The sequence below is a fragment of the Cebidichthys violaceus genome, unplaced genomic scaffold (assembly GCF_023349555.1).
Source record: "Cebidichthys violaceus isolate CVI_PGR_0920_01 unplaced genomic scaffold, fCebVio1.0.p SCAF_26, whole genome shotgun sequence".
Taxonomy (NCBI): domain Eukaryota; kingdom Metazoa; phylum Chordata; class Actinopteri; order Perciformes; family Stichaeidae; genus Cebidichthys; species Cebidichthys violaceus.
The window spans coordinates 2,580,065-2,602,680 of record NW_027176439.1 but is presented as its reverse complement, the minus strand read 5'-3'; the positions used below and the strand labels follow the sequence as shown (position 1 = coordinate 2,602,680).

The 22,616-nt window shown below is 41.2% G+C and overlaps 2 protein-coding genes across 2 annotated transcripts in view; one reads left to right on the top strand and one right to left on the bottom strand.

Annotated features, from left to right (window-relative positions):
- Window positions 1-758: 758 nt before the first annotated feature.
- On the bottom strand, window positions 759-6,278 carry LOC137879976 (fructose-1,6-bisphosphatase 1-like). The gene is made up of 7 exons (XM_068720970.1): window positions 5,993-6,278; window positions 4,735-4,897; window positions 3,993-4,085; window positions 3,501-3,641; window positions 3,172-3,309; window positions 2,847-2,966; window positions 759-1,507 (listed from the first exon to the last, which is right to left on the bottom strand). Exons 1-7 carry the CDS (start codon window positions 6,160-6,162, stop codon window positions 1,313-1,315), a joined length of 1,020 nt encoding a protein of 339 aa, XP_068577071.1. The 5' UTR covers window positions 6,163-6,278; the 3' UTR covers window positions 759-1,312.
- A 2,286-nt stretch (window positions 6,279-8,564) lies between these two features.
- kank1a (KN motif and ankyrin repeat domains 1a) overlaps window positions 8,565-22,616 on the top strand; it is a 51,214-nt gene continuing 37,162 nt past the window's right edge. Inside the window, exon 1 of the mRNA XM_068720821.1 lies at window positions 8,565-8,736. The gene's annotated coding sequence lies outside the window, so the exon portion shown is untranslated. The remainder of the gene's footprint in view (window positions 8,737-22,616) is intronic.

Genomic DNA, 22,616 nt, shown 5'->3' with positions numbered 1-22,616 from the left:
TGAGTAAAAAGCACTATTCGACCGCAGCCTTGTCCTCCTTTAGCTTAGTGGTTTCAACATGAAGTCGCGTGACCGTGGTTTGAAGCCTAGCGTTAGCATTTCACTTGTACTGGTTTCTTTCACGCTTCAAAAATGATAAAAGTGTTCAAGATTTGTGAAGATTTTCTCACTGAACAAAATGTGTAAAAGTATCATAAACGTTTGTTTGCCACAAAGCTTATTTTCTGAAATAATCCAAAATACGATGGAAAAATGACGTTAGCTTTTTGTCGAGGGAACCAGTGAGATGCTAACTTCCTGGTTGGACTACAAGTCCTCCTGCAGCACTTCCTTTCTACACTTAACTAAAACAACACTGTTAATATTCCAGCTTGTTATAAACTGCATTATTGTGAAACATTTGACACTGATACAGGAAGCTGTTCTTATTTAACTGCACACACATTTTGATACTAAGCTTCCAGTCTCTTTTACCAATGACTGGTGATTTATTGTATTCTTATTCAACCATGTTTGTTTCTGTCCTTTATATTGTCAGTCTGGTTGAACTCTTTTACAGCGATTTATTCTCCGCTTACAAAAGAAATCCTTCATCCAAAATAACATCTATTTAAAGGGGACTTTCTAACCTAAAAGTATGAAAGATTACCGAAAAATCTAAAGTCCTCTCAGACATCTGGCTGTAACAAATCAAGATTTCTTTTAAGCAAAAAGCTGCAGATGCACAGACACACATTTCACAATGATGAAAACACAGATTTTGTCTTCTTCGACTCATTTGGATTTATTGAGACTTCATCATTTCAGAAACAGAAGTTGTTCACATTATAAAAGGCATCACGTTTTGTTGCATAGAGGTTTTGGTATTTGGTCCTTCACATGACTAGAATATATGTTTATTCTATTTGTAAAAAAAGGCACAAGTGGAGGTAAACAGGAAGAATAAAAGTCTTTAGGTTTTTGTTTATTCAAGTGCATTTGTGGGTTTTTTTGGCACATTTTAGTTCTTTGGTAGTTGTTTTTGTGGAATGTGTGCGTTTGTGTGCGTTATTGAGCTCATGAGCCACAGTTTTCATGTTTCTACTGAACCTCCTTTCTTTTATCCGTCAGCAGAACATCAACATTGCCGGTATGGCATTACAAAAAGTTGTGACTCCAAATTTTGTTATTTAACTAAGAAAATAGCCCGACTTCAAACTCCATAAGATTCATCTACATCAAGCTCAAAGTGAGGCGGACTTCCAGTTTGGAGACACAAGTTTTTTTCTTTCTCGCCAAACAGCGGCGGTCGTGAGAGCGAGTCGGTGCGGTCTCACTTCTTCTTGGCATGTTTCTGGCAGATGGCGACGTACTCCAGGACGTCCTCAGGGGAGCCCATGGCCACGGGAGCCCGCTGGTGGATGCTGTCGGGCTGGATGTCCAGAATGGGCTCTAAGCCGGTGGAGGCCATGCCGCCCGCCTGCTCCATGATGAAGGCCATGGGGTTGCCTTCGTACAGCAGCCGCAGCTTGGAGGAAGAGGAGGGAAGTTTAGTTTCTAGACCTAATGTCAAACTCTACAAAAGAAATATAATAATTGGATATTTAATTACTCGTTTACAAGTCTCTGGATGGTTTTAGCTCTTTCATACAACCGTCTCTCCCTCCTTTACTGTATTTATTACACTTCTTTTCTCACAATACAGCATTAAATTTACCAACAGTTAAACAAGTTTACAAAGCAATAGACAGGTAAGCACTAAAACAGGTTTTTCTTTCCCATCAACAGATATTTTCCTAATGACGAATGATTACAGCAAGAAAAACCTGTTTCAACGTTCATGTGGACACCTGATTATTGCTTTAAGACAGATTTGAAAAATTGTGAAACTATCCTTTAAGACAAAGAAACAGGGAGAGACAACTTTTACGGATCATAACTGTAAAACAATCTGCCGATAAATATTAAATCTGAAACTTAAATATTAAGACTTCTCTTTTAAATCTTTTTTAAGTAGTTTTTTTGTTGCCTTTATTATTTTATTGAAATGTTTACTTAAATATCTCATCTGTAACTTTTTAGCATATAAATTTGTACAAAGTTGAACAAATGTTTGACATGAATAAAATAAAAAAAACTTGAATATTGCATGACTTTTAAACTGTACTCAAAACTCAAGCGCCTGGATTTGTTTCCCTCTTGTTTGCGTTTGTCGTGCGCGTTAAGAAAAACTGTTTAGCATTTTGAAAACACTCATTATTCTGCATTACAAGTCAGGTGCTTTCTACCATTTCTTTTTAAATGTGACAACATCACGCTTGGCTCAGTCTTGCAAACGCTGGAAGGATGTGGAGAGTGAAGAAACGACATTGTGACACTTTCTTCAGTTTGCTCTCATGTTACAAATGACAAGCATGAAGTTATCCTAACAAAGTATCTCACTCCTCTGTGCCGTAGATCTCTGCAGCTACTGTCCAAAAACTATTAAAAAACACACGCGCACACACACACACACACTGCAGCACTGAGTGACATGTTCCTTCTTTATGATGAACATGGACACTGTAGTGTATTTTGAGCCGAACCCACAAGCACTATACGGCTGCTGTAAATACATAGCATGCCAAATCGATCTGAAAATAGTCCACGGATCAGTTTATTATTACAACAAATGCACTATAGTCTGCTAAAAACTACAGCGTCCAGCAGTTTTAACAAATGATTGAGCTTTTCAATTATTCGGTATATACTTAATCTGTATTCACGCGTGTGTAAACTACAGGAGGATATCTTAACATTCATATGAAATAGATTGATGTGTGTGTGTGTGTGTGGGTGCAGCAGAGAGCAGCGGTGGGACTTGTTACCTTTCCTTGGGGGCTCTTCACATTTCCGGGGTATAAAAAGATGCCTCCGTACATCAGCGTCCGGTGGACGTCTGCCACCATGGAGCCGATGTAACGGGCGCCGTACGGCTCCGTGCCGTCCTGCAGTCATTTCAAATGTTAATAATAAGCAACTTAAAGAGCTACATTTGAATAAAAGTACTCGTTAGCGTCCGCAGTCTTGGATGAGACATTTCTACTGGCATATTTACATTTTAATGCATGTTGATTAACGCCCGTTGTTAATAAATAACATACAAAAAAAAACACTACAATACTTGACGTTTTCCCCACACGTCAGTGTTACCTGAGGGAACTTCTTCTTCTGCAGGTACTCTGTCACCGCCGGGTCAAAGTGCATCGCGTAGCCTTCGTTCACGCTGTAAATCTTGCCTCGCTTCTTGATTTTCACGTCCCGATCGACCAGGATGAATTCGCCAATTGCCTGATGAGCAAAAAGCAGAACAGGTTTTCAACGAACTCGTAAAAATTAAATAAACAGGTTTGTGTGGGATGAAACCGGGAGGAAAAAATACCAAAATATGGAGGGACAAGCCTTTACATTTACGTTGCACTTGTGTGTTTCTGTACACCTTGTGCTCTTTCCCAATGAAATACCATTGGACAAATACTAACTGGGTCGAGCATGAAGCCGTTGACTCCTTGGCCGGTGGAGATCACCATCATGGTGGCGCTGCCGTAGAGGGCGTAGCCGGCCGCCACAAGCGTCCTGCCGGGGTGCAGGGCGTCCTTCTCACACGGCTCATCGTCTGTGTACTGAGGGGAACAGTTTAAACTCATCATTCATTCATTCATTTATTAATTATCTATAAGAAAGAAATAGACAATATTTGACAATAGATATTAGCGTCTTCATGTGCAGCTATGAAAAAAAGTGTCTGTTCAAACTATTTAATATCCATTTCTCACACCTTCTTTATTTAATTTACCATTTTAGTAAAATGACATTACTTCATTGTACATTTTAACTGCCACTTAATAGGAATGTTTTGCCATAAAAGACCATTAGTTAGAGAAGTGGAGACCTTGTTTCTTAGGTTTTATCACCAGGATGATTGAACTCAAAAAGACAAAGACACTTTTGTGAATTTAAACTTGTGTTGGTACCTTTTTGTAGATGGCGAAAATGGTTCCGATGGAGACGAGACAGTCGATGTTGGAGGAGCCGTCCAGAGGGTCAAAGCACACGACGTATTTGCCCTGGAAGAGAAGTTTGTAAAACAAGTTATGTTTCCATTCAGCGGTGCTCATCAAAAAACGTGTTGTGTGTACATTCCCTGAAGTCAAATTTACATTCTGAATGCATTTCCATTCATCATAAAACATTCGCAAAGCAGGTTTTTAAAAAGCATTTTTTAATCCTGCGTCGTTTCCATTCGCATGTACCAGCTGGCAGTCTTCTCCCCCCCCCCCCCCCCCGTGCCTTTTGTTGATGCATTAGATCAGCGGAATTGTGTGAAACCACTGGCAGGAATGTGTGTTGCGTCATTCGTGTGTCCTCGTGGTCGAGACAAACAAAACAGCTCCACAGTTCTCCTCCAGGTTTGGAGAGTTTGACTTGTACGGAAGTATTTTTTATTTGACACGTATTTTGACAGGAACTGAAAGCCAAGACCTGTTATTTTTGTTTTACTGAACCGATGAAATGAGATAAGATCCCATGAGGAAAAGATCAGAAAAAAAACTGGATGATCTTGTTTTTTCGTCTACCGACGGGTCATTTCAGAGATAAGATCCGAATTAAATGAGAACAGGTTTCCTCAAGCTCAGCGGGGTCCAAAGGAACCTCAAAACAGAAGATTCACAGTTCTGTTCCGACATCTAAAACGTCTCGGCCGGTCACACTCACCCTCGTTTCCGGCTCTATGATGATGGCCTTCTCGTTCTCCTCAGACACCAGGACGCAGGAGGTGAAGGACGACTTGATCATGTTGACGACCAGATCGTTGGACAGAATGTCCAGCTTCTTCACCTGGTCGCCCGTCACATTGGTGCTGCCAGCAATGCCATAACTGAGGAGACATACAACAAAAAAAAACACACATAAAAAACAAACAAATTGAGGATGAAAAGTGTAGAAGTGTGCGCTAACAAATCCACTGTTGTGGATATATTTGTTCAGCTCTCTGGTAGTTTGTAGTTTGTCTTTCTCTGTATGTTAACTGAAAAAAGGTTATTTAAATGTGCGCTACTGCTTCGTTCTAAAATACGTTTTACTGGCATAAAATCATAACTACAGTCTCCAGCTAAGAGGAAGGAAGGACAGAAAATAAAGTGTGCAAGTGAAGCATGACGCAGCATTTCTAAACTCTTAGTGTGAGATTGATTCTGAATCAGAATCATCAGCGAGAAAAGTTTAGAGCAGGAAAAATAATTCTGCTCATGCAAACAATACAAAACATTAAACATGTAAAAATGTACATTAACTTAAATATTTAGGGGATAAGTCTAATTTTGTAGTAGATACAGTAAGCTGGCGTCAGTAATGCAGAGTTAAAGTGGACCAACAGCACATTGTGATGCTATAATAATAATAATAATAATAATAATAATAATAATAATAATAATAATAATAATAAGCACAAATGCAAAACTACATTAAAACTGAAGAGAACAAAAAGGCAAAACAAGGAAATAAAACAGTAATGTTGCACAAATACATTGATTCCTTATGGCTGCACATAACCGACACTAAACATTAGTTTTGTTGAAATAAATAAATAAATAAACCCTAAAAAGTGGGCGTGGCGCTTCCTGATTGGCTCCACTGAGAACCTGAATCTCCGGCTCAGTTTGTTGCCAACGTGGACGCACGAGTCTGCGACAACTGCATCAAAAGAGAAACAACTGATAACTTCTCCTCCGTGTGTGTGTGTGTGTGTGTGTGTGTGTGTGTGTGTGTGTGTGTGTGTGTGTGTGTGTGTGTGTGTGTGTGTGTGTGTGTGTGTGTGTGTGTGTGTGTGTGTGTGTGTGTGTGTGTGTGTGTGTGTGTGTGTGTGTGTGTGTGTGTGTGTGTGTGTGTGTGTGTGTGTGTGTGTGTGTGTGTGTGTGTGTGTGTGTGTGTGTGTGTGTGTGTGTGTGTGTGTGTGTGTGTGTCGATAACTCACAGGTGGGCGATGCCTGCTTTACGAACGGCGCTGGAGATGGCCTTCACCGCCGTGCACAGCGAGTTGAGCAGCGTCGTCAGCTCCCCGGTGCCCTTCGCCTTCCTGCCCTCCTCCATGACGAACGTGGTCATGGTCACCACGTTGGTGTCGAACACTCCTTGGTCGGACATGGTGGCGTTCCAGTGAGAGAGTAGACGTTAGAGGACAATGCTGCAGGACTTTAAAGGCTCTGCAACGCGGAACTGGAGTGGTGAAAGTGTTGTGGGTGGGTGCGTGTGTGTGTGAGCACACGGATGGCCAATCCAGAGCTGCAGGAGAGGTGTGGCCCCGCTGGAGACACTACCCGCTCTGTACAAACTGAGCTGTGATGAAATGATAACGTTACCAATGGACGGATGTGACCCGGAGAATAGACCTGAACTCACACCAACGTTGCGCAAGACGCGCTCGTGTGTTGTTCAGCAGGTTTGATAGTGTGCAGGAACAGTTTCATCATTTCTTTATTCTGATAGTTTGCATTCACAGTCCTCTTGCTTTTGAAAAGATTAACCTTTCAGCTTTCATGATTGTTAGTGTTTTTAACAACTGCTTATTGTTTGTAAATGTCATTCTGATGTTTTTTTGTAAAGCACACTAAGTTGTCTCTGCGTTTTAAAATGTGTTTTTTTAATGTATTTTTGTTTATATATAATATATATATATATATATATATATATATATATATATTTATGTATTTATTTATTCATTTATACGGATATTTGTATATGTACAAACACCCTGTCTTATAATAATATAATGTCTTATATATTTTATTGAGATGTATTTGTGTTCATGTACTGGTCTGCACTTTTTTGTACTCACTTTTCGACACAATAAAAAAGAAAATAGTATTTATTTAGCTATTTGAGTAAGTGGAAAGTCAATAAAACAGACCAGGAAAAACCTGCTACCCCTGCAAAAAAAAAGAGAAAAAAGTGTTAGACATAATTAAATAAAGCTGGCTTTATTTGACATGCATTTTTCTATATTTTATTTTATCATTCAATTTTAGATATTGGCGTGTCTACAGTGGTGGAAGAAGTACTCAGATCTTGTATGTAAGTAAAACTAGTAATACTACAGTATAGAGTAGAGTATAATAATAATCAGTAAAAGTCATGCATTCAAAACTTGACTTGTGTAAAAGTACAAAAGTATTCTCAGCAAAATATACCTAAAGTACCAAAAGTCAAAGTGCTTATTATGCAGTGTCCCATTTCAGAATAATGTACATTAATAGATTATAATTATTGATGCATCAATATGTTTATCTGTGTAATGTTGCAGCTGGTGAAGGTTATTTTAATAATTGTACTACTGGATAGCTTGTAAATGTCCCCTTCAGGGATCAATACAGTTTGATCTTAATCTATAATACTACATCATAATGTGTTAGTTGCATATATGTTTGTATTATTAAATCTCAATATGCAAACTAACTTAAGATAGCAGATAAACAGTGGAGAAATAAGTAAGCTACAATATCTGCCTCGGAAATGTGATAGAAGTAAGCAATACACTTTATACTTTAAAGTAGCCTATAAATTAGGCTACCATAACATTAGAATACTCAAGTACAAGTACCTCAAAAGTAAATGCATTTTCACCACTGCTTGATGTGAAACCACATATAGGTTAAATGCATTTTACTCTCCTGTTGCATCACTACACAAGAAGAGTTGAAACATTTTCTCAGGCGTTGAAATGCTTCTAAAACAAACCGCCACAAGATGGCGGTCTTGGCCAGTGAACCTCGTTCGTGACGCTGACCCTTTGCTCTGTTTTAAAGTGTCAGCCGAGAATTTCCGTTAAACTTCGAAATAATCACTATATAGCTTTTACATCTGTGTTGTTTAAACTATTTTAAGGGTTATTTATCTCATAAAACTGTTCAAATGAGACAAAAACAAAGCTTCAGTTGCTCTTCTGTGACGCAGGACACAATTAATAAACATTCAAATTAATGCGCCAAACGAAAACCGCCCCATTTAAGATACGTTAGACGTTACAGGAACTATATTGTTCTGCGGGTGTGTTACCTGTAACTAAGATTCCTGAGATTTAACCATACTAACGCTAGCTAAACAGATGTTACACTAGGCCTGCATTTAAATAACAATTACTGTTATCTTCAGTCAGTCTAACTCTGGACACCTTTCTAAACGGCCGGATAAAGTGTCGAGTTACATTAACCAGCGGCAGTTAAAATAGTCCTTAAATTTGTTAACTAAAAAGCCATGCCAGCTCGTTTTAAGCTAGCATAGAAGTAAAAACTGCTTTAACTTTTCCCCCATGAAGGCTACAGAGTAAATAGTCCGGTTGTTTAAGCCCCGTGTAGCTCTGACAGTTAAAAAAGTAGGCCCAACCTTGCGAGCAGGTAAACTGACGTTACACCTGAGCGTCATAGCACACTGAGCGGACTGAGCTTTCTCCGCGGGACCGACTGCGCATGACCGCGGAATCAGCCAATTGCTGCTGCTGCTGCGGCGGACAAGTACAAAGAGGCTGGTGGTGCTGTTGGTGGCGGTGCAGACGGGACGTGTGCCACGGGGCTAAAGTATAACCTTGTAGAAGTTAGGTTTCTATCTCAACCGGACGATTTTTGCCCTCCAACAACTAAACCTCCGAGAACAATCGGTTAATAGCGAGGAGGAGTTGCATTCAAGTCCCAACAAAAACCAGCTCGAGGAGACACTTGGCGTTGGGTGAGTTAAACGCTTTGCAGTCACAGAGTTTCAGTTATATTAACTTCATTGTCCTTAAAGTATTTAAGCGTTTGATGGTGTTTTTGTGCGTATAATAGCATGCATACGGTGTATATATATATATATGTATATGTTTATATATGTATATATATCTGCATGGTTGTGGGTCAGGTGGTCCTGCAGCGACCAGACCAGACAATCCCATGAAGCGCTGCTGGTTAAGCAGGATTATGTTTAAAGTCATATGGTGTTTGTTGCACGCGCTCGTTGAGGTAATCTGGTGGGGGGGGGGATTTATTTATTATTATTTTTTTACCGCCCAACCAAACAAATCTTGTTCCCGCCAGACAGGTGTCATGGAAGTATATCTCACAAAGCTGCATGTATGGGTGTTGAACTTTGAGCTCCATGTGGTGCGTAAAAGTCTTGTTTATTCATTAGAGATTTAACTGTAAAACAGTTTTCCAGACACTGACCCACCTCTCCTTGGGTTTCAGTAATCCCTTCCCATTATATGACCCGTACTGACTCATGCATGCCATGCATTTAACAGCTTAAATCAGGTTCCACCACAGATTTGCAGGCCCCAAACACCCTCACCTCAAGCCTCAAAACGAATCATTTCTTCATATACCTCTGCTCACTTTCATTGTGTCTTTATTGAAAGGGACTTTGACATGTTGCATACAGTGTTGTTGGTGATATCCAGTCACCAAAGAGTTCATTCTTCCCCCTCCTCTTCTGATTTGACATGCCACTGCCTATTTTCTTCCAGCCAGAGGTTGAAGCAGGCAGATGAAAACTCTGCTGAAGCGTTTTGGGAGAAGAATGGTGGGGATATAGACCTGGGTGGTGGTCCCTATTGTACTGGGGGGGGGGGGGGGGTCAAATAAAGGGCTCTTCATCTTCTGCAGGGCTCACCGGTTCTTTCCCCCGCTTTCTCTTTGATAGATGAAGCACTGAATTGATACGTCAAAGGGAAGAATATGAACTCTGTGACATCGGTTTAATGAAATTCTTCGGCTTCCAGTGTGGCACCTTTTGGCACATCCCTGAGTCCACTTTTCTACACTTGGGTATAATAAGAATACCGATTACAAACCGCGCTTTCAACGAAGGAGACCTGACAAAGCATTCCTTCAGACATTAAGGTACCAACCAGCTGTGGGCTTCGGTGAACCTGCTGATCTTTTGTACTGTCGATTTTGAGAAAATATCATTTTCTATAAACGACTTTCCTGATTTTCCCAGGCGTTTAACTCTATTATAGTTCAATGTTCTTCAAGACGGTTGCTTTTTCTTGTACAACATTGAGCTGCAGTCTTGATTTATGCCAGTAGTTAAAGCTGGTCTTTATTTGTTTTGTGAACTACAGTGCTGCCATCCTAATCGAACCAACGCTGATCACCAACACGTTTAACGCATTCTCCTAAACTTAATCTGTTCATTTCCAGATCTATAAGAGTCATCAGACACATTAAAGTGCTTAAAAACTCGTCGGTTTCAGTTTAGTCACTAGAGTTTTAAACTTTATGTAGGTAAGTCTAAACAGCACCTAATACTGAGCACATGTAGGCCTCCAAGACGACCAGAACATTGAATCAACGCCTGTTTATCCCAGTTGGAACATTAAATCTGTATGAGGATTTTCTGCAGTGTTAGACGGCATTATACATTCGCTAAGTGTACTTGATGAACTAACCACTTAATACATATTGGCCTTGTTCTGTGCTGAACTTAAATCTAGGCTGTAAGTGTCTTTTCATCAGAGCAGTCCTCTGCAGTAGAGCCCAAACGTGTGTTTTGGACACTGCAGCCAGCAGCTCGGTCTTATTTTGTGCTGCCTTCAAGGTCTATCTGTTCATCTGTCTGCACATTGTTCAGACTCTAACTTGAAAACAACACATGGAAAATGTTTAGTTTTTTTCTACCACATCTGTAGATAACATCATTTAAATAATCCCTTTTCTGAAATAGGCTTTTTCTGGCTTCATCCATCTGTTAAAGTAATGTTTTTTTTAAATTCTAACAGACTAAAATACTTCTAACTTCCCCTTTTTAAAGAGGTTATTTTACTCAAATACCTTCTACTTAATGCTCTGTTTAGGTTACCTGATCGTTTGTCTGCATAAATGCATCACATAGATTTTAGTGTGTGGACCTCTTTGTTGTTTCACTGACATTAGACCGAGCTGGTTTTGGCGCTGTAAACCAGCTTAGTGTTAAATCTGTACATTGTGCGTGTCCTCCATCAGCAGCCGGAGCATTCCTCAGCCTCTCAGCGGTCTCCCGCTGACGCGTAAGCGGGTCGGGTGGGAGCGCAGCCTGGCGTCGGTTGGTACATCGGGCTTAGAGGCGCTCCGGGTCTCCACATCAGCAGGGCTGGTCCGGCGGCCCTTTTTGTGGACATATGGCAGAGGTCTCTCAATTAACACCTTAGTGAGACGACCCTTCTGTCCACATGATCAAAGCTGGGCCTCCACCCCCCCACCCTAACCTCCACCTCCCTGTGATTATGACTCCCATCCCTCCAGTGTTTGTTTAGAGGAACTGACTTCCACCCCACTGCCCCGTCTGAGTGGGTTGCACGTCAAATCTGGCCCTGCTTTTCTTGCAGCTGTACAGTTGTTTTTATTTTTTGTGGAGCTCCAGCCTCTGTGTTTCCTCTGTAATTTGACGTCGAGGGGGTGCCGAGTTGTAATTTTAGTCTCGGTCGAACATCTGTGCATGCTTCTGTCCCATTTGTTCCCCTCTTGGATGTTTTGCTGCTTAGAATAGTGGTTCTTTTGACTTCTTACTGGTGTGGAGGTGAAGGGAGTTGTTACAGCTGTTCAGAGCTGTAAGTGTGGGATGAAGACCTACATGAGCCTCAGGGACGGCCCTGTTATTACAAGATCAAACCTACTTTGTAGATCCACTGAAACGAAACAATCGGAGCTCCCATGCAAAAGCCAAACCTCACTGAGAAACTGAAGAAGAAAAAAAAGGTGCATATTTGATGAAAGCTACATGGGTTTAGTGAGATGTGTGAGATTAGATTATGAATCACCTAAGTAGCCTGTAGGCATCAACCTGTAAGATCTAAAACAACAAGGCCAGCACAGCGCATTTTACATGGAGGACTAATGAAACCAAAGGAAAAGTCAAGCCTCAGGGAATCCTCCTAAAAGATTTCCTGGGGCAGCTGCCAGGCCACAACCTCGCATTGTTTGCAAATTTGCTAGGAAGTCCTTATTGGTGCGATCAAAGCTCTGGCAGAGCCGTTTGAAAATCTTATTTTTAAATCTGTGCTTGCTGGAGTTTAGAGGATTAACAGAGTCAGAGATGGATTTGGAGACATTTGTGTTATCGGCCGGGTTTCGGCTTTTTCCTGCACTCACTGATCACGTATTAACATTCAGGTTTGTTGTTTATTATTTTTACGTTCATCATATTTTTTGGGGGGAGTGGCTCTAGTTCTTCTGAGGCAGACCTTTTTAAATTAACAAAATAAAATGACAAACATCGCACAAGGTGGATATTGTTACCACTGGACAGAAGCAGGCTAGCAGTTTCCCCTTGTTTCCATTCTTTATGCTAAGCTAAGTTAGCTGGCTAGTGGCCGTAGCATCATATTTGGCATACGGACATGACAGTGGTACAATCCTCTCATCTAACTCGGGGCAAGAAACCAAACAAGTGTGTTCCCCAAAATGTCAAACGTATCCCTTTTTTTTTTTTTTTTTAAACCCTTTTATTTTGGTAACAACATGTTGTCTTCTGGTGTCACCTTCAGGTTGAATTGACTTAAAAACAGTGAAGTTGTTTCATCATGTAGCCTTAAAATGTGATCCTTAAAGATATCGTGGGTGAAATACAATACGACTGATAAGAAGTGCTCCTTTTTTAAGAACCCATCCATCAAACTCCCCTATTTTCACTTTGGCTTGTTAAATGCTGCATCAAATTTCACAATATTCTGGAACCGAAATGTTCCCTCAGTGTGACCTGGATAGGTTTCCAACTAACCGTTTGGAGGATTGTTAGATGATTGACTCCTGCAGGCTTCAACTTGTGTCTGTGTGTGAGATTTCTGTCGGGAGGCAAATTGTGTGTGTGTGTGTGTGTGTGTGTGTGTGTGTGTGTGTGTGTGTGTGTGTGTGTGTGTGTGTGTGTGTGTGTGTGTGTGTGTGTGTGTGTGTGTGTGTGTGTGTGTGTGTGTGTGTGTGTGTGTGTGTGTGTGTGTGGGATTAACCCCGGCTAAACCTTGAAGTGTGTTTCACAAAGACGTTTTGTTTCCTGGTATGTTAATCCCTTTTCTTTCATTCGGGCCTCCTCTCGGTCAGCATGTGCTCTTTGGATCAGAGGCGATCCGGAGGGATAATTGACATTTGCCATTTGCAGATTAATTGAGTTTAAATGAGGATTTAATTTTTTCTTCCTGGTCTCTCAGCTGAATTTCTGTTTGTTTCTCTTGAGCCATTTCTCTAACTTCTGCAAACCTGCTACCTTTATTAATACCTTCTAAGTTGTTGTAATTAAAACATTTTATTTTTGGAGTTGTACAGATCTTTCATGAAGGAGGGTCGACATCAACCTTGCTTGTACTTTTACTGCTTCATGATCTCTGCTCAAGCTAACGGGTTGATCCTGCAAATTGAATTAATTACACACTGCAAAGGCTCCTTGAAGAGAAGGAGGCGCGCAGCTTGACGAGGCTCGCTGTGAATGATTGTTTTGATATCCGACCAACAATGGGAGGAGTGGCAGAAGAGAATGAGCCCCGAACCGCTCAATTATCTTTCACTGCCTTACCCCTGCTCCAAGGAAACCACGGAGGATTCTCACTTTTCTTCAATGCTGAAAGTAGCTAAATTCTAGAGAAGTCTCTGCTGATGGTGATCTATTGGCTAATCTGTTGTTTTTAGGCAGGAGTAGAGTGAGGCACAGGTTCACCTACTTAAGAGGTGGATAGACGGGAATACACTCTTAAAGTTTAAACGCATGCAACACTTCTGCTTTCAAGGTTAGTTTTAAATACTACAACTCTGTTTTGGAAACACACTTTTTACATTTAGTGACGTAAACAGGTACTGAGCCATGGTAGAATATTTTCCTCTTTGTACAATAAACAAAAAAAAACATAAACACAATGAATTACTTTAAGGTAGAATCAAGAATAAATATAAAAACATACAAAAAATATACTCTGTAAAACGTATTACTCTGGCAATATTAAAGAAATGTGTCGCAGAATGAATTTTTGATGCGTTTGAGTGAATTCCTGTGGTGCAGAAATGATGCATTTTGTACTAAGTGAGGATCAAGGACCAGCTGCATCAGGTGATGGGAGTTGCTGCCTTGCCGAAGGTGTAGAGTATCATCTGTCACACCGGGCAGGGATTAAACCAGCAGTCTTGTCACTGCTCCGTTTATCCTAACAAGACCACCTCACTGCCTGCAGCTTTCTCTATCTATAGAGCCATTCAGTGGCTCTGAAGTGCTGCAGAAGTGATAGAGAGCAGCAATTTGTAGTTGCAGAACATCCGTGGTCGTCTTGTGTCAGAAGGAAGTGTCAGTTGAGGAGAAGCCGCTCGTCTTCATCCCTCCTGAGCGACTTGTGAATGAAAGGAGAGTGAAAAGAGGGAGGAGTGAAAGGTCCCGCCTCGTTTCTTGTACGTTAAGCAGGACAAGGCAGGTGCAAAGTGAATCCAGGGCTCAACTGATACTGTGATAATCCCTCAGCTATGCAGGCGTGCTCAGACGTTTGTCTGTCAAGTTGAAGCATTCCACGAGAAGGAAGTCTGATGTAGAATTTAGGCAGAACTCTCGACCCTTATCGAGAGAGCCGACCAAATCTTCACCAAATCAATGAGTTTCAACTTCTCATTTCCACGCTGGAGGTTTTGATATTTCTTCTTTGAAAAAGTTTCACAGTCTTGCTTCAGCCTGTCTGTGAAACTTTCAGTCAAAAGACTGAAAATGAGATGGTTTGCAGGCTTCTGAGCCTTTTTGATAGGAGGATCTGTGGGTCTTTAATTAAGAGAGTAGACACTGTCACTCCACTTAAAAGCTGTCTTTAGAGTATGACGCCCTCTTTGGGCTTAAAAGATGACTTTTTAAAAAAAGTTTAGTAATTTACTTCTTCACAGAGAACAGAAGTTCCGGACAGTTTGGATTCTGTTTCAGTGGATAATTTATACATTATGATCACGTTTTCTGATGTGCTTTGTTTGAATACCTTCTGCAGTTCATTCATTGGTCCCTGTGCATGTCACTCTAACTGATTTTATTCTGTGAATGAAACGCAAGACTGTGTACAGGTGATTACCGCCTCTTCATTATGTAGGTTTGGGTCTCAAACCTGACGACCTCGCTGCAGCCTTCAGGAAGTCGCTGTTCACCCAGAAATATTTACGACATGCCTCCTTACTGTTTACGTACAGGGCAAACAAACAATATTTCTCTTACTCAGTTAGCTTCATGCTAATCTTGACAAACGCGTTATGATATTGATGTTGTTGTATCGCACTGGGAAAGAAAGCAGGGGACTGAATTTTGCCCAAAATGTTGAACTACAAATGCAACTAGCCTTGAGGGAGCCGTGTTTCATGCTTAACCGATAGATGTTGTGTGGAGTATCACTTTAATGAGTGGTACTTTAACAAGAAACTCTTTTTACCCAAGGGCCATTGCAAACGCCGTCCCCCGTCCCCCAATTCTTCCACACTGCCATTATCCTCTGCACACCACAGACAGAGCTGCCAGGGATGCCTCTGTTTACGGCTGAGAGAAGCCCAGAGCCACCAGGCTGCTCATGTTACAGCCTCCCTCTCTGGCTGCTATTGTCAGGTTACTGTGTGTGTGTGTGTGTGTGTGTGTGTGTGTGTGTGTGTGTGTGTGTGTGTGTGTGTGTGTGTGTGTGTGTGTGTGTGTGTGTGTGTGTGTGTGTGTGTGTGTGTGTGTGTGTGTGTGTGTGTGTGTGTGTCCGAGCGGCCGTGTTGTGATTGGCTCGTCCTCCGCCATGTGACGCGGCGTCGGGTGACGTCTCCGTGTTAATCCCTCGTTTCTCTCTGGGATGTTCTCTCTCTCTCTGGTTGTACTGGGAGCTGTCTGTGTTGAAATGCACCTGAACGATAACTTTGAGAGGAAGGTGAGTGTAAGTTATGACTTTAAGTCCACAGTTGCTGATACAACTGTTGCATTGTTTTTCTGTAGATCTCTTTATTGTGAGAGCTGCACATTTTCCAGCATCGGCGGGTTATATGAATATCTTTTCCCTTTTTTTTTGTTTTGTTCATAATTTGCGTAATCTGTGACGCTACTAAATGCAGCATTGTACTCTTATCTCCATGCAGAAGATAAACCTCCAGGGAACACAGGAGAAAGGCATTTATTCCTAAGATTATGAACATGCATGTCTTCTTCTGCAGAATGCTACTCTTACTCACTGTACTAGTTTGTTAAATGGAATGACTCCAAACTTGTGTTTGAGTGAACTGGTTGGAGGGTCTGGTCTGGGTTTTGGGGGTTGAGGGGTGTTTGTTGTGTCTACAGCTGCTGCTCTACACATTCCCAGTAAAGAGCCACTCGTTCTTACCTCCAGGCTGGTTGGGGCTCCAATTTAATTTTACAAATGAATATGTTGTGGCCTAGAATTATAAACCACAAGAGGCCTCCTTTTTCATCCTGTTTCTACCTGTTGGTTATTAATCATAAAGTCTGGTTGAACTGCAACTTGGATTAAAATGAAATCTCACTCCCGATTATTTCATTGACACCAGTCGATGACTTCATGGTTACACCTGTCGGTCCTTAGTCCGGACCAAATGAAGCAAACTAAAGGTGTGTCAGAGACCTCAGATACATCCAGTGACCTGATTATCACACAAGAAGTAAACCGACGAGAAGTTTGGGGGGGAAAAAACAATTCAGCATTGTATCCTGATATTTTGTGTTGGAATATTGTATCGATTACACGGACGCCACATATCAATCTTTTATTACTCAAACTATTAAAACTCAGCACTATCTAGTGGACTGAAAAACTGTTGCCAAAAAGTTTAATTTGTATTTGCAGTATTATCTGCTGCAATCAAAGTCAGTGGGATTGGTAGGAAGTTGGTCCAAACAAGATGTCTGCTTGACTGACGAACCCACTTTTTTTTGTTGCAATGAAAATGATTGAAGTCAGACGAACCGATAACGTAGTATCGTCTGGCTTCTGGTGATTCCTCATCTTTAATATTGACGAACCGATGTGTCGCCTTTTAATACTCTGTTGAAAAGTTTCATTTTAACACACGGCTGAACACGTCCACATGTTCTGCTCCTGTGTGAAGAAGAAATAAGTTAGTCTGTGTTTTTATGAGGCTAACTCTAGGAGTTCTGTGAGGCAGTGCCTTGAGCTAAATGCTAACGTCAGCAGCGTGCTAAAATGCTCAGTGACGATGCTAACATGCTAATGCTGTGTGCTGGGTTAATGCGGTGGTCGTGTTGTATCCGATTTACTGTAATTGCAAGCTGCCTTGTGGAAGTAATTAGCTGGAATTCTTCAAAGCGGTTTCAACACAGGTGGTCCTAATTTCTTTCTTTCATTAGGAGGATGGTAACATCCGTTCACCTTGAAATGCATCATGATAAAACGGCTTAAAAAGTGTAACACATTAATTAGGCGAAAGAACTTTTCGCCTAATTAAAGTAAATATCTTTCCACTGGTCATGTGACGATACTCCAGTCAGGTGAAGACAACACTCCTTTTTATTTTATTTGTTTTGCAGGGACAATTCACACCAATCGACAGTGAAACTGTAGGTGAGCCAGAGTTAGCCAGAGAGGCTAGTTTTCATCTGCCGTCCCCGGCCAGATGTTCGAAGGCTGCCTAAAAATTACAAAATTTCAAATAAAATGGAATTAAAATTCATAGATAGACAGACAGTAACGTATAGACAAAACTAATACACATATAAGCAAAAGAAAAGTGTCTGACACTAGAGCAGAGCAGAACAAACCCACCTACAGTACAAGCACATATATAACACTGAGGCACATAACACACATCAAACATGGAAGATAGCAACACTGAACAAGACAAATGCACATATCGGCAAAACAAGCAGGCAGGACAGACATCAATGCTTGCACACCTGATTGGCAACAAGCCATTCCTTAAGGCTGTGTTTGAATGATTTGTATGTTTTGTGTGCGTATATGTGGTGGCAGAGCATTCCACGAGTGAGCTGCCTTCACACAGAATGTAGATTTGCTAAAAGAGCTTGACCTATGTGAAATGACACAATCCCGTCTTGAAGCAGATCTAGTGAGTGTGCTGCTTTGAGCGCTTTGTTTAATAAAATCACTAAGCGGAGGCTTTTTAAGCCGTTTCTCCCAGTTAAAGGTCTTTCATAAAACCCGTCTGTGGCCACATGTCTTGTGATTTGGTGTATAAACATTTTTCCCGAAAGAAGAAGAAGAAGAAGGTCGGGCGTTTCTCAGTAAACTGTTAAACTGCGGCAGTAAATTGCTTCCTGTTGCGGTCGGCGGGGCTTTGTTTACAGTGGAGATTGGCTCCCTGGTGACGCCATTGATCTTATCTGCTGCGGTTAAAGCTTCTGTGCACATGAAGGCAGCGCACCACATGGGGAGCGTTTTTTAATATACAGGAGCCTCATTTCAACGTCCCACAGTGAGAAAACGCTTGTGTGTTCTGTAATCAACGCACAGATGATTGAGTGAACGTGTAATAAAATACTTTTTTATGTTGTTACTTTTAACTTCTTGCTGTTGGTGGCGTGGAGGATGTCCATGGCGTTGTGACGTTTTAATCCTCATCCTCCTCCTGTGGTGAAGTCGTCTTGACAATGGGCCTCGCTCAGGTTTCAGTTTTCCATGGCGACGCCGTCCACAGGGTTACCGAGCGATCCTCATGAGGCCGCCTCCTCTGCCAGACGTCTGTGATCGAAGGACGAGCATCTGTCAGACCAAGACCAGAAGTTATTCTGGATGCACTCCATGGGACTCTTTTTAGCTCGATCGCAACTACACTGAACAGGTTTTAGCCGCTTTCTCCAGTTGTTAGTTCAGGGTTTTCTGTTTTACAGGTAATCACAGTTATTTAACAGGGAAAATATGTTTAAACGGGATTGAAGAACATGTCTTCTTTAAACAATCTCCAAAAATGCAGCGTTTATCATAGCCATAAGCTGTAAAAACCATCGCTATTGTCAGGATTTTCAACAGTCATTGGCAGAAAAAGCAACCAAATGGAAGCTTAAAACTGTGATATTTTGTTAATTAGTTCATTCTACAGGTCTCAGTTAAACATCCGCCCCAATACAAACCGTTTGCTCTAACGGCATGCCGTGAAAACAAACTGGGAAGCCATGAGCCAGAGCAGAGGATGTAAATAGTTCAATATATAGCTATCACTTTGAAGCAGCAATTCAATTGTATCAAAATAGGATTTCCACATATCTTTCTACTAAGACTCTGTGATGAACCAAACAACCGTTAGCATTGTCAGGGAAATGTTCTACCGTCCCCAGAACGACGGGTCTCCATTGGTCTCCAGCGATTGATTCACTTTTTAGTGAGAAGCATCCTTTTAGTAACTGCAAAGTGTTCATTGCTGTCGGCCGACGGTTAGATATTGTGACAGTAAAACGCTGTAGTTGTCCCTGCAGTCGCAGGTTTTAATGGCATCGTACCAGTTTAACAGGCGAGTGAAAGTCGGCCTGTTTTGTTTATTCAAAGACGAGACGGTGCTTCCTGTTTTTAATAACTCAGCTGAGTTTAACGTTTGAGCAGTTAGGAAACAAGGTAGCATTATGATGTCAGATGAGGTACTAGATCAGATGCATGGTATGTGGTGGTGTCTCCGACTGACTGGTCTGGAAATGAAAACCCTGCATAATTAATTGATTGATTAATTAATTCAATATTTTGGAGTTTCAGAGGGACGAGGATCACTTTTCCAATGAGCTCATATTTAAAGGACGTTTTAAACAAACAGTCAGGGCGGCATGTTTCCAGATACAATAAACTACGTTAGTCTGTACTGTTTTATTATCTGTTCGTTGTTGACACAGCTCCCCGTCCCCTTCCTCTCTCGTCTCTCTGTTTTGCATATTCAGAGACATCTGCCACCAAACCGTGATGCTGGTAATGTTCCTTCCCCCCCCCCCCGACATCGCTGAAATAATAGCAGAGCACGGGTCACCTCTCGAGTCAATATTTGTTCATGGACAGCGCCTTCTGGGCAGTTTGTCTGTTTATTAGAGCCGGAGAGTGATGCTAGAATTCACAGTAGAGGTGTAGACTCAAGGTGATTAAGTTTTAGAAGATGTGTTTGAACTTAAAACTGAAGTTTTGCTCCTCAAATGAAAAGGAAGAAACAGACTATTACTTTATAATACAAAAATATTTTACAAATCAAGTAGAATGTTTACTTTCACATCAAAAAGTGCTGCATGATATGGAGAAAATCAAATGTGTATATTTTTGACCAAATACCACTATATTGATATAATATCAATATCCTGCCAAATGAAGTTTAGTTGACAGATGAGCAGCAGGTAGTTTGTATTGGCAGCTTAATTTGCAGAATGTTGGACAATATTTTAAGATTACAAAAAATGTGATATGTCTGTTAAGTTAAAATGATTTCAGACTCAAACCAGGGAAGCTGCGGTTGCTTGTTCATCTTTTACCGCCAGACTCCCAAAACTTCAGCCATAATAATGCTCATTACATCAAACTGTTGTATTACTTTTTACACGTACTGACTGAGTCTCCAGAGATTGTGAAAAAGGATTGAACTGAGATGCACTTTTACCTCCAACAAATCATGTAATTCAGCTAAAAATAGACTTGTCATTGCTTGAATCCTCCTGACTGTAGCTGTCGGTAAGATGAACTTCTACTGCCGTAAGTTACGAGACGAAAAGAATCAAACTCTTTGTTTTGTGTACGTCTTGTTTTGTATACAGAGTCATTTTCCATGCAGGTCCATAAAACTTCTTCCATTATTGCAGTGATTTGTTGTCCCGCTGACTACTAAAGCAAATATGATTTTGATCTGCTACTTAAGTTTTCAGTTCACAAAATAAATGCCCAATGTGGAAATGAGTGGATTCAGCTAACGGGCTTTAGCACGTCAACAAGAAAATGAGAAATAAAAAGTTATCCAAACCTATTCTCGACACCACAACAGGTATACAACACATTTAGTTTAGTTTTTTGAGCGATAGAAGTGATGCTGTATTATTTTTGACAACACCCAAAGAAATATGCTCTCTCCCCCCCCCCCCCCCCCCCCCCCCCCCCCACCTCTGAATCATTCCCAAAGGTGACAGTGAAAATTCCCAGAATACCCTGGGAGTTAATCCCTTAGTGTTGGTGGAAGTGGGGATCCTCCCGGCAGCCATAATGCCACAGTGTTTCCAGAGGAATGTTACTGCTATTGTCCACCAGGATGACTCCCACTGGGAAGACCCCCCCCCACCTCACCCCTTGCCAACACAATACAATGCGTTGCATTATACGTATGAAGGCATGCTACTGTTTTCGTAGCCTATGACCTCGTGACCGCGAGCTGAGACCAAGATAATGAAAAGGATGACACGGAAGTTCTCCGTTAGTCCCACAGTTCATGCAGCTTCCTCTGGGAACTGAAGACTAACATACTTAAGTGAGGTGTGTGTGTGTGTGTGTGTGTGTGTGTGTGTGTGTGTGTGTGTGTGTGTGTGTGTGTGTGTGTGTGTGTGTGTGTGTCTGCGTTGTTGTTCTTGCAACTAGGGCAAACATCTTTGAAGATACGTTTTCATAAGAAACAAAATGTACACAAGTTTTGATGAGTTCTTATATTTAGGGCTGCAGCTAAAGTTTGTTAATCTGCAGATTATCTTCTCGATTGGTGGATGAAATGTTTCTTTGTGCCTCAGATGATGTCTTCTATATGATCATGGTGTCCAAAACCTGAAGATATTCAGTTTACTGTCGTCTATGACAAACAGTAAATCGGAACATCTGACAAGCTGAAAAAACAATTGGAGCCACAACATTTAGCCAATGAATAACTTGAATTTATTAATTGACTAAATGTTGTGGCTCTAATTGTTTTTTCTCCAATTAATTGATTAAAGCTTAAAAAAATGTCCATTTCAATGGGTCGGGGGGGGACGGGACTTGATTGGTGTTTGATCATTTCTCACCTCGGATGTTTTCAGAAACATATTTTCGAGTACTTTCTAAGCTGTAAAATGAGAAAGTTCGCTCCAGCCGGTGGGTTGGTTTTGGCCCGACTGCTCTCGACGTGGCATTTCATCGTTCTACACATTTGGTCTTTCTGTTGTCCATCCTCACCTGTTGTAGCTCTGCTGCCATTTGCTGTTTTAACGACGTTTACCGGATGAAGAAAGGGGTTCTGTTGTCGTCGTCCTTTGGCCTGAGGTGTCCGTCAGGCTGTCTCACCTCTGAGGTTTGAGTGTGAGGTGATGCAGTGTCCTTCCATGTGTGCTGCTGAGTATTATTCCCTTTTTTAAAAAATGTACAGCAGCATGAAATATCCAAAAACTGCCAAGTAACAAAAGCCGCTGGTTGTATTTGTATTCGGTCACCAGACTTAAGTCATTTTTTTTGCAATTTCAGACTGCTTTTTGTACAGATTTTCTATTTATCAAGTGTTGCATCACTAGAATCTTGGTATTCACATGTAATATTTGTTATTGATCTTAAATGTTCGTACCAAATGCAGATAATGAGACTTTTTTTGTTTGTTTGTGGGTCGTGGTTCGGTGTTTTTGTGGCTGAAGTTGTGCGTGTCACCAGCTCCTCTCTCTCTCTCTCTCTCTCTCTCTCTCTCTCTCTCTCTCTCTCTCTCTCTCTCTCTCTCTCTCTCTCT

Coding starts and splice junctions, on each gene's coding strand:
- LOC137879976 (XM_068720970.1), bottom strand. CDS start 6,162: ATGTCCGACCAAGGAGTGTTCGACACCAACGTGGTGACCATGACCACG. Junction 4,086..4,734: donor TCATAGAGCCGGAAACGAGG/GTGAGTGTGACC, acceptor CTTCTCTTCCAG/GGCAAATACGTCGTGTGCTT. Junction 3,310..3,500: donor ACGGCTTCATGCTCGACCCA/GTTAGTATTTGT, acceptor TTTGCTCATCAG/GCAATTGGCGAATTCATCCT.